General features: G+C 34.1%; 1 protein-coding gene across 4 annotated transcripts in view; it reads left to right on the forward strand.

Annotated features, from left to right (window-relative positions):
• Stg-1 (stargazin related protein STG-1) overlaps positions 1-16,677 on the forward strand; it is a 31,352-nt gene that overhangs the window by 1,292 nt on the left and 13,383 nt on the right. For 2 of the 4 annotated variants that reach the window (XM_034324921.2, XM_034324924.2), the window contains exon 2: positions 12,520-13,720. In XM_034324921.2, coding sequence (XP_034180812.1) covers positions 13,381-13,720 — 340 coding nt within the window. In that variant the 5' untranslated portion in view covers positions 12,520-13,380. Of the gene's footprint in view, positions 1-12,194; positions 12,280-12,519; positions 13,721-16,677 lie in introns of those variants that run through there. The other 2 variants (XM_034324922.2, XM_034324923.2) reach the window with 2 other exon arrangements.

Here is a 16,677-nt window from a genome sequence, read left to right on the forward strand (position 1 = left end):
GTCGAAAGGACTTACTTCGAATTTTCGAAAGATAACTTTCCCAGTTCCAAGTTGCTGTTAAGGTACAGTAAATCTCGCCGGTGATATCGATAATTTTAACGTGATATGTGAGCTCCATGATATACTGCAAATGGATTTTCGTCGAGGCATTTCAATTGGTATTACTGGAACGTTGCGACTTTCAAAACTTGGCAATTGTCGAAGTTTGCTTTTCGATGCCATTGGCAGATAGTTTCTTCCTTCTTTCTACACATCTCGAAACTTTTTTTTGTTTCGAAATTTCATGCAAACGATATTCCCTTCTGAAATAAAGTTTCGAGCCTTGATGAGAAAAAATCATGGCCACGAAACTTTTATTTTAAACAATATTGAACTGTTCAAATTTCTTTCCACAAAATTTGAAAAATACAAGCTGTTACTGACAGAACGAATATTTTTTATTTATATATTTTTAAAAATAGTATGGATTAAAAAGGATGTTGAAATGTTCTGTGATATTTTTACAATAATTCGCGAAACAATCGCCAGGTAAATAAAATAATCTGAATGTATACTTTGTGTTGAAATTTTTGCCCACTGTTTTGCGAAATATTTAATTCCAGTACAGGAATTACAATTGGGATTTCATTACAATTGGGATCAAAAGAAGTGTACGCACAACATAAAGGGAAAGAACAGAAATTTTTAATTAAAATTCATTACAATCAAAAAAGAAAGAACAAATACGCAAAGTAATGTGATGGAAATGAAACAAGAGTACCTATTTCATTGAATTTAAACAAAGAGAAAGAATGAAAGATTTTAATTAAATTATGGCAATCTGTAGAGGAAAAATTTCAAACGACGATGAAATATAGAATTCTTCCAAATCAAAATTATGCAAAAATGTTATATCAAAATTATAAATTATGAACCTAAAATAATATTAGTTTCAAACAATTACACGAACCACCAAATTATTTGCACGAACACTCGGAAGCACGCTGTACATATGTGAACACACGCGTACGTATAAATAGCAGGCAGAAAGTCTGCTTTCAGTCTAGAAAAATCGCAAGCCACAATTCTCATTATTCCATTTACCGTTGAAAAGTTATTTGTACGGCCGAAATTAGAGCGGTACTCGGAAATAAAATTCATTCTCCTTTTGCCAGCATAGATGACAATCGTGGCCGGGAACATCCTCTGTAAGGTAACTAGTGTGTACAAGTATTAAAAGAAAAAAAAAAAATAAATAAATAAATAAATAAATAAAAGAATACAAAATTGAAATAATCTGTATAGAAAGATTTTGTTAAAATTGCGAGGAGAAATTTAATTAAATACTTTTTTTATCAATGACTTTTTAAGAAAAAGCTAACGGTGGTTTCGGTAGGGTGTTCTTCTTTCGATTTCGTGATTGATCTAGTGGAAGGATCATAAAAAGGAATTGAACGTAGCGAAGAGTTGAAAGAATTTTCTCAGTTTCACCAAGGAATTCCCGGCGTTTCCATTAATGGACGTAGAACTCTAGGGCAAAGAGAATTATCCGATCCTTGTGAATTCAAAGGCAGATTTGTGCATATTGAATTCTCCTTCCCCTTGGAACTTCTCAGTACCTCCGTCCTCTTGTGTAATCAACAGTATTATTTATCGACGTGAAATCAGCGTGCAATTCGCTTTGAGAAATTTCTACGGAAACATACTACAGGGAACTTGATCACTAGTTGCATAATTCTGACAGAATCTTAGAATTTCAGCGTTTCAATCAATTCGAAAAGTATATTTCAATATTCAATAAGAAAGTTACCCCAGAGACCCTAAAAACAATTTTCTTAAAAAATATCAAATACCATTTTTGGATATTTATTAAATGAAGTTTTGTTACAATTTTGAATATTAAAATATGTTTGTTTTGTAGTGCAAGTTATAAAAATTGCTATCATCATCTTAAATAAATAAATACAATTATCTCTGAACATAGTAAAAGCTCATCAATAATATTCTTCTTCTAATCTTTTGTATGCCTCTTATTTTACTGACAAGTTAATTCATCATCCCCAGTTAACGCGTTGAAGAACGAATTAGTGGACAGAAAATTTGACACCAGCTGTGCAACACAGTACACGTGTGAACAGCTTTTATCTCAATTAACACGAGCGTTTCTTCTTCTCTAGCTATTAATTGCAGAACAAGTCCAGCTTTCTAGCTAATGCCCCCGTTGAGTGCAGGTTTATAACAGACCATTCGCCAACATCGTTGCCTTCATCAGGGTACCCGTACAATCGACTTTCTTTTCAGACGTTAACACATTTACTAGGAACACTTCTAATTTACTTATTGAAACCATTATCAGCGTAACATTTCATTCATAAAAGTGAGCACACCGGTAGATGAAGTGTTAGGAGTTCTAATGATATTAACACCTTCGCTAATTCGAGTGGAAATTTGTCGATGATTTATAGTCTCAAGTACCTAATACAAGTATTTCTAATTAGACAAGTAGAGACATTTCTACAATTAGTCATATGGGAGGTGGATTTTTATAGAAATTGACGTGACCATATGATATGGTAGTTGAAGAGGTGAAATATATAAAATATAAAATTATGCAATTTTATATGCATTTGCAATTAAAAAAAAAAATTATTACCTGAAATTGCTAATTTTGAATAGTAATCAGTATTTAACGGAGTATCTAATAATAAGGTAAAAAAGCAAGTGTTAAGTTACATTTATTGCTATAACCTGTGTAATCAATATATCAAAAGCAATTTATCTTGTTATTATTGCAAAGATACCAAGTTCTTGTAGGATCAAAGAAGGATCCTCACTTGTTCGAATCAACGTTGCCTGCTCGAGACATCGATTGAAGTTTTTATTCTTCTTTCAACTCGAGCTACGTATCCATTTAATGGATTTTCGATACGCGATCTGTCGTTCGATAGATCATTTGTACTTCCAAGCTTTACTTTTCGATTTCGCCAAGTCGCAAAAATGTGAAGGATTCATATATCCATCAGCTGCATGCGAATGGACTGATATATTTAAAGAAACTACCAACTCTACATTGCAAAATTAATTACAAAAATTGAAAAATTTATTTTCCATCACATTTTCACTAGCCATTTAGTTCCAAATGCATAACATTATATACATGCAAAGTGATGTTGTTTCAAGTTCGTTAAATTAACAATTTAAAGGAAAGCAGAATAATTATGCATTATGTGAAAAATTCCAGCACAGTAATGCAAGTTTGAATTGAGAATACTAGAAAGTAGACTTAATTATGTTCCTTTTATCTTAGTTTGGTCACTGCAGTTGTATCACAAAAGTTGAACCATATCGAGCAAAACTAATTTAAGTGTTCCAAACATGAACTGACGCAACGTACACGCTTTCAAATTCCGTTTCTAATTGCTTATGATATTTTTTAAATATTAGATAATACTGCAATATCTCATTTTCGTTTTAAATCGTTACACAATGTAATGATTATATTTTTTATAAAAGGCAAATAATTCTGGAAAATAATACTGAATTTAATTATACGAGGCATTAATTACAATTTTCATTTGAAAAACTTAAATTTTGTAGATATTTATTTTATCTCTCGGACGGCGGACTATGAAAGAAGCGCCAATTGTAATTTAATTTCGTATTTCATATTATTTTCATTTTATAAATTTTATCCTCTTTCATTAAAAATGATTGTTCCAATATATGAAACATTTTCGTTTAAAAATCATACATTTAACTTTAAATTAATATCCTTATATATGCTCCGTAAAGGGTTACAATTGACCCAGGCTCCGCTATTCAAGGATTAAAAGTTTGATATCGTTCTAGGCTGGGAAATATTTTTATACTTTGCATTTAGATTAAGATAAATTAACTGAAAATTTTCTATTTTTTGTACATAATTACCCGTACGACCCTTGGATTAATTACTCACCAACCCTGAATCACACACTTGGCCCTTCTAGCCCTGGTAATATCCAAGAATTTTTATTGATCCTTCTCCTTATTCCCACTACCTCTCAAATCAAACTATAATAAAATTATGAAAGCTCCGAATTTAAAATAAATCAACCACGTAAAAAAGTAGCGTTGAATATTTTATCACCGCTAAGACTAGAAAATTCCAAGAAAAAAATAAAATCTTTGCTTGAAATAAATGTTGGGGTAGGTATGAAATATGCTTCGCATTATTCTGCCTGGTAGTATTCTCCCCTACAACGTTCCACGTGAACAATTTTCCACGTTGCGATACTTAACGCGAACATCATTCCACGGAACAGCACATTCTACGACGTGTTTAACATCCATACTCAGCGACATAGTTTGCATATCATGGTTATTTTAATATTCACAGTACACTTCTAATATACTCTGCATGTACAGATATACTATGTACAAGACGTAGAGTACACTAGAAAATAATTAAATTTACATAACTGAAATTCTTATATCCAAAATATACTTCAGAAATGATATACTTCAACTTTAAAAAATTGAAATTAAAATATCTCTTAAACTACTCAATTTTAACCCTTAGTAGGTGGGGTGGTTTTTGAGGAACAACAAAATTTTTAATGACAGAATGACAATCAAATGGCTGTTTAATTTTCTTTTACAGAATATTTTTATAATTATTCTTTTACAGAAAATTCCAAGAAAAGAATAAAATTTTTGTAGTTGCAAAATTTTTTGTAATTTCTGTAAAATTAGTAAAAATGGAGCTGTCTGGTTTTTGCATGCAACCCTTCAATTAGGGTATGATAGACCACACTTCACTCATTAAGGATTAATTACTAATTAAAAAGTTATGAAAACTTATGAAACCTGCTATATTTTTTTTTTTAATAATATGAATAGTATTGTAAGTACTTATATCAGTATTCATCCTGTGTAATCCTTATAAAATGTCTAAAGAAGAAAAGAAACAGTAAGCTCAGGGTAAAGATTCGAATTTAGATTCGAAACATCGAAAGCAACGAATCGACCCTTCCTTCGTTCCTAAGTAAATCGAGCAGAACGTGGGTATTTTAATCTATATATCGAGGAATTTCCGAACCCTCCCGAGCCGTGGGGTCCCTTTTCGTCGTGCAGCGAAACGCTTTCCGCCTTCGTTTCGCAGTTGAATTTCAATTTATTAAAATGCCGGATCCCTCTTGAGCAAGGCTCGGCGATCCTTTTTAACGTCGTCGCTTCGCTTTTCTCTTGATATCGCTTTCCGGAAGCTGGCACGAAACGACGTGGCCACACCGGCTCGAATGTCTGAATATAAACAGCGACGCTTTACAATTCATGACCCATGAACAGAACCGCGACTCTTCTCTGTTTCTTCTTCTTTACCAATAAAACATCGAGTTTCCTGCACTCTCCTTTTCCCAGCTCGAAAAGGGTTATATACACGATTATTCTCCAATATGATTTTGTCATTTACAAAAGTTCTTTCAACCTTTCGTTACCGTTACCTATTTTTATCCTTTTTCGATAATAATTGTTGTGTCATTTACCAAAGAAAACGTGTTGAACTTTCCCTCAGTAAACGGCTTAATGATGGGTAAGTATAGTAGATAGAGGGTTAAGAACCTTACATGAAGATCGTTAACCCTTCCGACCCGATATCGACACACAGAGTTTCGCATGCTACAGAAACTTTGACTTGTAAAATTATCTCGAAGCCTATCATGCAAAACCATAACTATCCTGAGTATTAAACGAGAAAAACCATCATTGGAAACTAATTATTACCGAAATATATTTTCGATTTTCTGGGCATTAATGGATTAAAAGAGAACGTTCGAACCCTTTTCTGTCGCAAGATTTCGTTGTTATGAAATCGACAGATGCTACAATCTTTCTGCATCTTTCGGGAGTGCGAGTATTGGTTAAAAACTTTCGAATGTTTCTCTTCTATGTAATTACGCTTGTTAACTTCTCTCGGAACTCGCAAAACTGTTGTTACATAGGTCGGTGAGGAAGTCCTTCAAACTGGGATCGTTCAGAAAAATTTTTCGTTTTTTTGCATTCGCATAGAAGTCCGTACGTGCAGCAGAATGATTATCAGGGACGAGAATGTTGGCCCTTAGTAAACCTGCCACAAGCTCAAGAACCTTTCGACGACCAAACGAGGTACTTGAATTCATACAACATTCACTGAACGCAACATACAAAAATATGAATTAAAATTCAGCATGATTTTTGAATAACTTCTAATACAAAAATTCAAATTCTTTCATAAGCGACTGCATATTATTATATAAATATCTCTTTAAAAAGTTTTTGATACAGAAGGAAATTAAGAATTTATAATCGATCAAAGTGTTAATTAGAAATAATATCTGATTAAATGTAACATTCATTGTAAGCTCGTAGATCATATTTCTCATTAACTAAAGTGTGGTGTTCCAAAGAGAAAAGTAATTTACGCTGAAATTATTCGTATACTTGAGTTTTTCCACGCCAGTGTACGTACAATTACGGAAGGTAAATGTATCGAACCCCAGGGACCGCTCATAATACATCACTGGCTGTGTGGAAACTCTTGTCAACCAACGTGATATTTGAATGCAGAAACCATTAAGGAGAAATTGCTACCAAGTACCTGGGATATACTACAAAAATGTATAGATAACTGTGCAACGTACGAGAAATTTGGCAAAAGATTTTTGCACTATTTTTCTAAATACAAAAATTAATCCTTTCACATACTAATTTGTGTGAGAGTTTTAATAAATGAAAAACACAAAATTGAAAACCAAATTTGAAATAGTGTTAAAATAATACTAATTGGATGAGGTGGAAAATGGAAAGCTTGAATAATTGCAATTATAATAAATTAAATTTTATTAAAAATTGTATTCCTGTTCTGTAATATTCTTAAAGCAGAACATGAATTCCTAACTTTTTTGCAATTTGTTATCATCCAACGATGGTTTACAGAGCAATAACAAAGAACTTGCCTTTGGATTAAAAACAGTAAGATGGATGGTTGTATTTCTGTACGAGTCACCTTATTTATTTCAACCTTTCCTATACATCGTACCACAAAACTGTCGCATTCGGGACAAATAGATATCCTGAACAATTTTATTACAAAGACTCTGTTCTCCAAAACGAGCGTTCAAATTAAACGTAGAAAATAATTTCAATCATTCTATTATGCCACGTCATTTAAATTAGCGCAGATCTTTTCCTTTGATAGAAGAGAATTTTTTAAATTTCGACGAGAAGCAAGTTTACTCGGGTCGTTTACCCGTCTTACAGGGATCTCAATAAATTTTCAACCTTTCCTGATTCACAGAAATTCTCCGTGTGCGGACACACACGATTATAAATGGTGGGGACGACGTTAACCCTCGGGGGTTGACCTCAACGCCTGTCGGGTCGACTACAGAATCTTTCGACGACCAAAAATATCACCTGAATAGAAAAGCCCTCTTGAAAATACGGATCAATGTAAACGTTGCCATTGCAGAATACTCGATTGCATATTTTCTTTACGAAACGTCTGTGTTTACACTTTCACAACTGCACCTTTCATAGAATTTATGATTCTTTTAATTTTACCTTCCTTGTAAACGATAAAATACCTATTTTGTAATTTCTGATTTTAAATTTTACTAAATTACCATTTTTCAAAGTATAATACACAACACAATAATTTTGAAAAGTTTTTTGAAATTATAAACTAACCCGTAAGGTGTGTTAGTTCTTTGATCCCGGTTGTAAAGAAAATATTCATCTAATGGGTACTGAAAACCGTCTTTAAAAATATCTGAGAGTAAAAGTCTGGCATCGTGCCGCACTCTCGATATTTTTCATTAAAAGAAACATGAAAAAGAAAGGGAAAGGAAAACGAAAAATACTCAACCGAGTGGAAGTAAAATGGTATAAAAATGGAAGCTTTTTCAAAAAGTTGGAACATCACAATATTGCAAAAATAATTTCAAGTATTCAAAATTATTAAAAAGTGACCTCATAGAAAAGAAATTAAATATCTAACACGAACTCCAAAATTAAATCCTAATTATAACAAGTTTTTTTCCAGTTGCAGAGATATTCAATCTTATTAATAATAATTTTTCATTCGATACATATTTTCTTTTCGAGTAAGCAAGATCGGATTATACCGTTTTCAGTCTCTCTGATAGTCCATAAAAAAAGAAAAAGAAAAGTGGCAAGAGGTGGCAGTCAATGGCTCCCTCGGTGAAAAGGATGAGTGCTTTCAGCTTCCTTTAGCAAAAATCAATTTCGCTGACGCTACTCATAATCCGATTAATTAGAAGCTAGTCAAAGAAGAACAGAATGTAAGCTTCTGAAACGTGAAATACAAAATATCATACGGTGTATTATGGAATAAAAAAGATCAAGTATCGTGATCGAGATGCGTTTTAATGGATCTGAAAATCTATTCAGCGTTGAAACTTTTTAACACGATGTAAAGTTTGAAATTGAGTGCTCATGGAGTAGTTTAATTTCGTGTAGATTTCACGCAAAATCGATACCGTGTTTATCACGTTCACATTGAAAAACATGGAACCTGTATTCCATGAGAAACTGCATCTTCCGGAGCATTATATTATAATTTATATTACATCTTGTTTGCGTTGAAGCTTCAAAAGATTGCATTAATTCAGATGTTTCTATTTTATGACGTTTCTCATTACGAAACAAGATTTTATTTTTCAAAGGTTCAAAGCGAAAAGCTTCGACTTTGTTTGAATTATTCCTTTCCTTCGGGTATGGACTTACGCTATTTATTACGAGCACAGTTTCGTTAATGACCGACTACAGAAATTTGCTAAATAATAGAGGTAGAGTCAGTCGTGACCTAAACTTACGAAAGATATACGAGTTAAATTAAAAAACTGAAAATCATATGAAATACGAAATTAAATTAAAATTGAGGCCCTCTCCGTGGTCCGTGCTTCGATGGTTAACGAATTATTAAATTATTAATAGTATTACGCTTTCCTAACTATTGTTTTAATAAAAATAAACAAGTAAGTCTTAAATTTAAAAAATAGAAGGCGCACAGAATATTTAATCTGAACGTTGAAACTGAAATATTAGATTTGTAGATTTCTTATTGATAAGGAAGAAAGCTTCCTCGTAAGGTTTCCTCGTAAAATGGTCCCCAGTTGGAACGTTTTTCCAATAAACGATGGCCTTGTTTCGGTGGCTGTAATGAATAATGGGAAAACCGATTGCAATTAGAGTCGAATGACGTGATTGCAATGATACCGGTTGCACGATTACTTGTTCTTCAACCGCATGGTTCGCGAGTGAGCAGCTCTGCTTGCGCTTGCCGCAGTTCCGCCTCATCGTTGCTTCATTATCCGTACTTAACGAAGCTTTTCTGCAAAGCACCACCGATCGATTCCAACTAGTTTCTCGAAAAGAAAAATGGACCCTCGTCGCGGCGAGGAAATGTTTCCCGTTACAAGGATACACGTCAAATAAACGAAACTATTTATCAATCGCTCCGTACGAGGCGGTAAATTTATATTAATTAAATGGAATGTTTGTAGTATAATAAATGGAAAATATATCTGAAAATGTATTTCTCTGATAAAAATATTATAGCACAAATCAATTCCTTCTTAACTCTCGGACGACAGACCATAGAAAGAGCCCAAATTTTTATTTAATTTCTTATTTCATATTATTTTCATCTTCTAAATTTCATACCGTTTAAAATTAAATTTGAAATTACCATGACCATTTAAAAATAAATCTCCAATTAAGAAAAAGAAGAGGCATCTTCATTATTCTCAGTATATGCTAAAATTTTTAGTAAAATTTTTTTTTTCAACGAAAGTATACATTGCAACTAGAATTTTATAAGAAATGAAGTAGTTAGGATGTTAATAGAAACATGTTTGCTGCTTTGTAAACAAAAATCTAGTATTCCAAGAGAAAGTTGATTTCTCTTTGCGAAGCATACCAATTCTCAACTCGTGACTGATCCTAACTTAAAAGAAGCTTGGGAAATGCTACTTTAAAGTACGCGAAAAGAGCAAAGAAGGTGCATTTGCATCTCAAACGGCTCAGATTAAGAAGTTGAATCATTCTCATGATGCACTACAGTACAGGAGCTTCTTATAGCCTGGCCAAACGTTTTCCGCGAAGTAGGTTGCGCGAATCTTACGAAGAATTCTCAGTTTTGAAAAGAACTTTTCATGAAAGTTTAGCAAAATTTTCTGAAACTTTACGACTATTTGTATGCACATACACCACGGAATCATTTTACGTAACTGTTCAATCTCTGGAACACCAAATAAATTAAATAAATTTAAAAGAATTTAAGCACCCACTTTTATTAAAACTTTTTATTCCTTTTAACGAGAAATTTAGTTGTAACTTTTTCCAACACCGTCTATATGAAAGCATGTAAGTACTCTCTTGTTTGGTATATACCATTGTTGGGGAAAAAGGTAGCACGTCTTTCTTTTCGGAAAGACACGTAAAGAAAATAAAGCATGAAAATGTGGGACGAGAAACACGTCTATCTTGGAAAATCCTTCAATATTGTACACGTGAAAATTTGAAGTAATTTTATATACTTTCTTACTTCAATTTCAATTGTACATCCAATGTAATACACGAAATACTGCAATAACTTTACTAACAACCCAAATAATTAAAAATGATGAAAGAATCACTGAACTAAAAATTCAAATAAAAAATAAAAAAAACTATAATGTGAAGAACAGTAGCAACATTATTCTCCTGTTTGAATTACACTGACCGAATTCCAACAGACTGCTATCGAATGTGACTAATCGAATCATACGGTGCGAGGAGTAATACGAAACGCCGAAGTGATAGGGACAGAAGCTCTCGATGTCTTCTTACGCGAACTTTGCAATCAAGTTTAGCGACCGAGTATCCAGCAACGGCTCTCGTAACTCGGAAAAGTCACTCGACTATCAAGCATCCACTTGAAAAGTAGAAACTAGAAGTCACGTGTTGCCACGTGAAACCAGTCTAGGGAACTTCGATCGCTCTCTCTCTCTATCCAACGATATTCCGATAAAACCGCAACACGCATTCGCACCCTGTGAGCAGACACCCGTGTTACTGCACACACCCTCGAGCCGCACCTGGGAACATTACTTTGGAAGTTTTCCCCGCACCAAATAATTCTGAAACGAAATTACAGGGAGCCATGTATTTCCATCCGAATGGTTGAATTTTGTCCTCGATGAGTTACATCGAGCAAAGTTGCGATATGCTTTCAACAACACCAATTAAACATAGTACGCGATGATCGAATAGGGTATGATACAGATGTGTAATGATTTCTATCGAATTTTATAAGTTGAAAAATATAGAATAAAAAGAAAATAGATTTTTACGACCCTCTTGAGATTTCTGGGGCTATAAAATCTTCGAGGGCCCTTTGGTTGATAAACTTGATTCAAAAATTAAATTTAGTTCTGTCTGGATGCAACAAAACACGTAGGCATTTTTTTTTTAAGCAAAATGCCAGTTTCAAAAATTCAACCTTCTAAAGACCTAAATCGAAATATAGCATGGCTCTCGGATGTTGAAGTTCAATGTACGTCAATTCCACGGTCTTTTCTTTTGTTTCAATCGACTTCCACCGCGAACGAATCGAAAGATCCGACCATGGTACTAGTCTGAGCTTCGATAATCCTCGACGGGATAAGAGTCTGGGTTAAAAGTGGGCGGCAGGGGGAAAAGAAGGTAACGCCTGATGAAAAGTCGCGATCCAAAGGGCATTCGAGAAAGCTCCAACCGTGGCGAGTTCAAGGATTAAGCTAATAGGAACCCCCATGAAATTCATACCAGCCACAGCCTTTAGAAAATTCCATTTCTATACGCCGATACGTCGATTCAATTATGATTAAGAGATTAACGACGTACGCGTGAGATTAGAACGACAGAGGTCTCTTCCCTTGTATCCGTCCTTCAAATCCTCGTCGTCTCTTTTCTTGGCTGAAAGCTATGTAGAATATGCCCCGTCGAGGATCCTCCAGCATTGCCGAGTCGACTAACTCAAGAGGGCATGATAATCCAACGAGCCTTTGACACTTGACGCTCTTGCGGCCCTCTGTTACAGGGCTCTTGCACGCTTCATGGACCGCCCTCGGATTCCAGTATCATAATGATCTGTGCTTTTGTTTTCAGCTCTACTGTGTATTCGATACACTTTCGAGGATCCAGATAGATATCGATGAAATTTTAATTCCGTTTTAATTGCATCACAACCCGGGTGCATACATTTCAGATTGCATCGGGTGCATCGTAAGCTCTATATAGGTAACTGCATACCCATCGAAGCTTTAATATTTAAAACTTTTATTCGAGAATACGAATTAATTTCCAATGAATTTCACGTGGATCGACAAAATTGCAAGGTGTCGGATTTAAATTTTCCAACGTACCAGGTCGGAGTATTCACGAATTCCAGCTAATGCATCTTAAATTCCGGAAATGTTTCGACCAACAGCAGCACACGTAGCTCATAAATCTTAGCTAGACTGACGCTTTCTGTTGCAGAGTTTGAGAAAGGACGACTGCCGCTACCTTGACGAACTTCGAGGTACGAACTTCTAGAAAGCCAAAAGGCCATGCGACTCTCAGGAGCTTTCGAGGAGTTCCTTAAACCTAACCCAAGAATACGTCAACCAATGTGGACAACTTCTAGTACGATATTTCAAACGCAAACTTCTCTGAGTGTACTAATAAATTTTATTTGTACAACGATCAACTGAAACGATAGAAATATTTGTGAAGAATCTGTCGAAAAAGATCGACTTTTTGCTTTCTGAAATCTTTTATCAACAATTCGGCGCTGCTAAGCCTGAAAGCCTATCCCTTACCAATAGCTCTGCTTATAGGGATCCTCTTGGAGGCTTTCACGGATCAATTTTTCGGCGTATCTTTTCAAACAACGAAGACGACAAAAGAAGATAGAGAGAGAAGTTTGCAACCATACAGCGAAGAAAGAAGACTTTGCTGGAAATAAGCTGTTCCCGTTACCTCCACTGCATTATCGATGAAAAGTGTTAACGGAACGGGAATCCAGTACCGACCACTTTTCCAATATCGACCTCGATTCCAACTTCCATCCATAACTTTGGAAATAACGATGTAAGAAGAAATCTTGAAATAAAGAGAGCAATAATTTCTACTTTCGTCGAAATCGGATGAACTTTCCAAACTGCCAACTTTTCGATCTTCGACTTTATAAAAAATAGAGAAATTTTCATGGAAGCTGGATGAATTTTTCAGGTTGTGAAGTTTCTCAAAGCGGACTTGTCAGTGGGTAAAAAATAGAAGAAAATTCTTCAGTTTCAAATAAAATAGAAAAGGAGAAATACAAGGGAGGGTAGTCATTATTAGTGGTGGGATGCCCCCATGACAAAAGGGCGGCACGTGGTGATGTCTTGTTGTTGTTGGTGCTGCGACAGCCTCGGCGGTGCCGGTTCTTCAAGTGCTGATGCTGGGGATGTTGTTACCGGTGCATCTGGTGGCAGTGTAGTTGTCGGTAGTAACAGCAATAACGCCGGTGGTGGTGGTCTCGGTATTGCTTCCGGTCTTTCTGCAATGCTATCGCTGGTCGTTGTCACAGTGGCCATCAGTACGGGAGAGTGGCTTCTAACGGAAGAGAAACTGCCGAAAACTTCATCGAACGCTTCTGCGGAGCCTGACAGCAAAGTTACCTACAGCGGTCTCTGGAGGGTCTGCGTTGCCATAAGTGAGTACTTCCGGTTCACTTTATACGCTTAATTTCACCCCTTATTTTACCATTGAAGTGAAAACTATTGTCGTTTTTTCAGTTAATATATTTTTTTTATTTTGAAGGCATAATAAGAATTTGAGCAGAATGGTGATTAATTAACTCGTCATTCTTGATTAAACATTTTCTGGCATCACTATTGTTGGAAATCATCGCATATTTATAAGAAGGAACACGAATAAATCTGATGTTTGGTGTAAAATGTCACTGGTATTAAAATATTATCAAAATCCGTAATGTTCAAAAGCTTAGACTCGCCTTAATGTTTCGTCGTTTCCGTAAACAGAATATAACATTTCTTATAATTGCTGGAATCAGCTTAAACCGTAATCAGCTTACAAAGTTCAGGAGAAAAATAACGATAAAAAGAGTCACGGAGATTAACTTGGAAACAAAAACAACTTTATTATCGAGTAATTTCTTCGGACGAGGAGGAAGGAAAATGAATTTTTAATTTCATTGACACTGCGGGAATTTATTTATATTTATTCCAAGAGGAATTTATTTACTAATTTTTGAAGAAAAAAATATGTTAATAAAAACCATACAGGAAAAAAAAGAATTTTTGTCCATAAAATTAAATGGTAATTAAGTAATTGATTAATGAATTATTAATGAGTAGCAATTGAACCGACTAAAAATAAATGCTCAAATAAGTATTATGATGCACATATAAAATGCCTTTTATTATCAATTTTTCCATAGAATAAAATAACAAACACTTTTTTATCTCTAAAGCCATTTTAAATCAACTTCATTGCTACGAAAGGGTATTACCAATCTTTTTTATAAAATTCGCGATCTAGTAACAGCCGATACGTTTATGTTTCATGCATCGTGTCCGAACAACGATACATGTAGTAGAAACGGAAACGACAACGAAAACGATAAACGGGAATTGTAAAACTCTCAAAGAAACGATGCATCGTCGGAAAGGCTGAAAATTGTTTGGGACTTTCTTTAGAAGTGCACCTAAGCACTTCCATGAAGAAAATCGTATTTAAAGGAATTTAATTTCGCTTCTTTCGAGCTTTTTGCCAAGCCAAGAACCGTGTCAAGAAGTAAAAGCCACGATCACATGTACAAGCAACGTTGCTTATTGACCAGAACGAGCAGTCGTTTCAGAAACAGGAAGTACCTACTGCTTTTTGGCTAACGACTCGCTTGCTCTATGAATTTTGTACTACTTCAATATTTTATGAGAAGGAATCAAAGCTTTTTTGAAAATCTAATTATTTTCAGAAAAATTTAATGATTTTTAATATTTCTTAGCTTGATGAAAATAATTTTTTCATTTATCAAATTCAAAACTGACAAATTCCTACCATTGTTTTTTAAAAATAAAGTAAGACACAAGATTTATGATCGAAAAAAGCATAAAATATTCTTAAAATATCTACTTTTTCATTATGAAAATTAATTTTTAGTTTCTGTATCTCCAAAACATATTCCAAAATTCTTCGACCTCCCTATAAATATTCTTAATATCCTGTGTGTCCTTTATAATATTAGTGACTATTCATCTTGCACACATTATCCTAATGGAATTAAATGATTAAGTTTAATTCCATTAGAATATTTACTTCCACTTTATCAGGCAGCTTTCTACAGTCTACCACCAGCAAAATCATACTATTAAAAAGTAGATCCTTCATTTCGACGACTGAAGATATCGTCGCCCATTTCCCAGCTCTGACTACTTTGCATAGCCGCTTTGCGTAGTTTTCTTGAATATTTAACCGACAAGACTTACGACATCCCAGGAGTAACGTTCTAGCCAGACTTTAATACGTGGGACCCTTATGGCTGAATAATAGTGTCTGTTTCTGCTGGAATTTGCACGTCGCGACTCTTTTTTTAAATTTCCCACGCGAAATCATGAAGTATGTTCATATTCTGATTATTTTAACCTGTTTTTGATTCCTAAATTTCGTTTCATGAATAATTTTTTGAGACTATTATTTTCTATTTAAGAGGCCAGAAGAACATCTATAAGAATTAATTTTTTTTTGAAAATCTTATGAATGTTTTTTAATAAATGTTTTTCTGTTTAAAAAGGAAACCGTTAAAAAAATTTTGCAATTTCTCTAAAAATAAAAAGTTGAAAAATTATCTAAAATTATACTCTATACATTTATTCATTTCATATTGTGAATTTTTCTCTTTGGCTATAATAAAACATCCTTTTTCTACCTGTTTTTCTAGGAACATTAATTCCGCGGTCACACCACCACGTATTACTTATTCCTCGTGCATGAAAATTATAAATCTTTTTATTTTCTGTTAACTTCCATAGTTTGCGACACCGCTGGCGAAATGCATGCTGGACCAGGCTTAACTGCATCGCTGGACACGTAGCTCTACGTGCTTCAAGCTTTGCATATTAATGTCTAAACGTAGTCGTGATACTAGGAAGATATTCCTGCGCTATAATTTGCAGTCGTTTTTCGACATAGTAAATGTTTCGTTACGGTCAACAATCGAATACATTCTATTTATATAACATTTACAATGTAAATATTTGTATTCGTAATATTCAACAAGAAACAGAACAAAAATTTAGAAAGCTTGTAGAAATTACACACCTCTAATTGTAAGTTGAATATTAAATACTTTTCCTAATGAATTTTTATCAATGTTTTTTTCTTCAACTATAGAAATAGAAAGATAATGGAAAAATATTCCAATGATTTGAAGAAAAGAATACAATTCTTATTGTTAGTGGAACTATTCAAGTATACCTTTGATAACTAATTGCAAGCTTTTGAAAATTTTTCTGTCGCAGAAGCTTCTCTTCCCCAGAGAATACAACAGAATGGCATTTAATTCATAATACTCAGAAAGCGTTTTGCCATTTCACTTTGCTATCTCACAATGGAACGAAACAGAATTAGATATATAACTGTACATGTAAT

Source organism: Osmia lignaria, chromosome 7, assembly GCF_051020975.1.
Source record: "Osmia lignaria lignaria isolate PbOS001 chromosome 7, iyOsmLign1, whole genome shotgun sequence".
Lineage (NCBI taxonomy): Eukaryota > Metazoa > Arthropoda > Insecta > Hymenoptera > Megachilidae > Osmia > Osmia lignaria.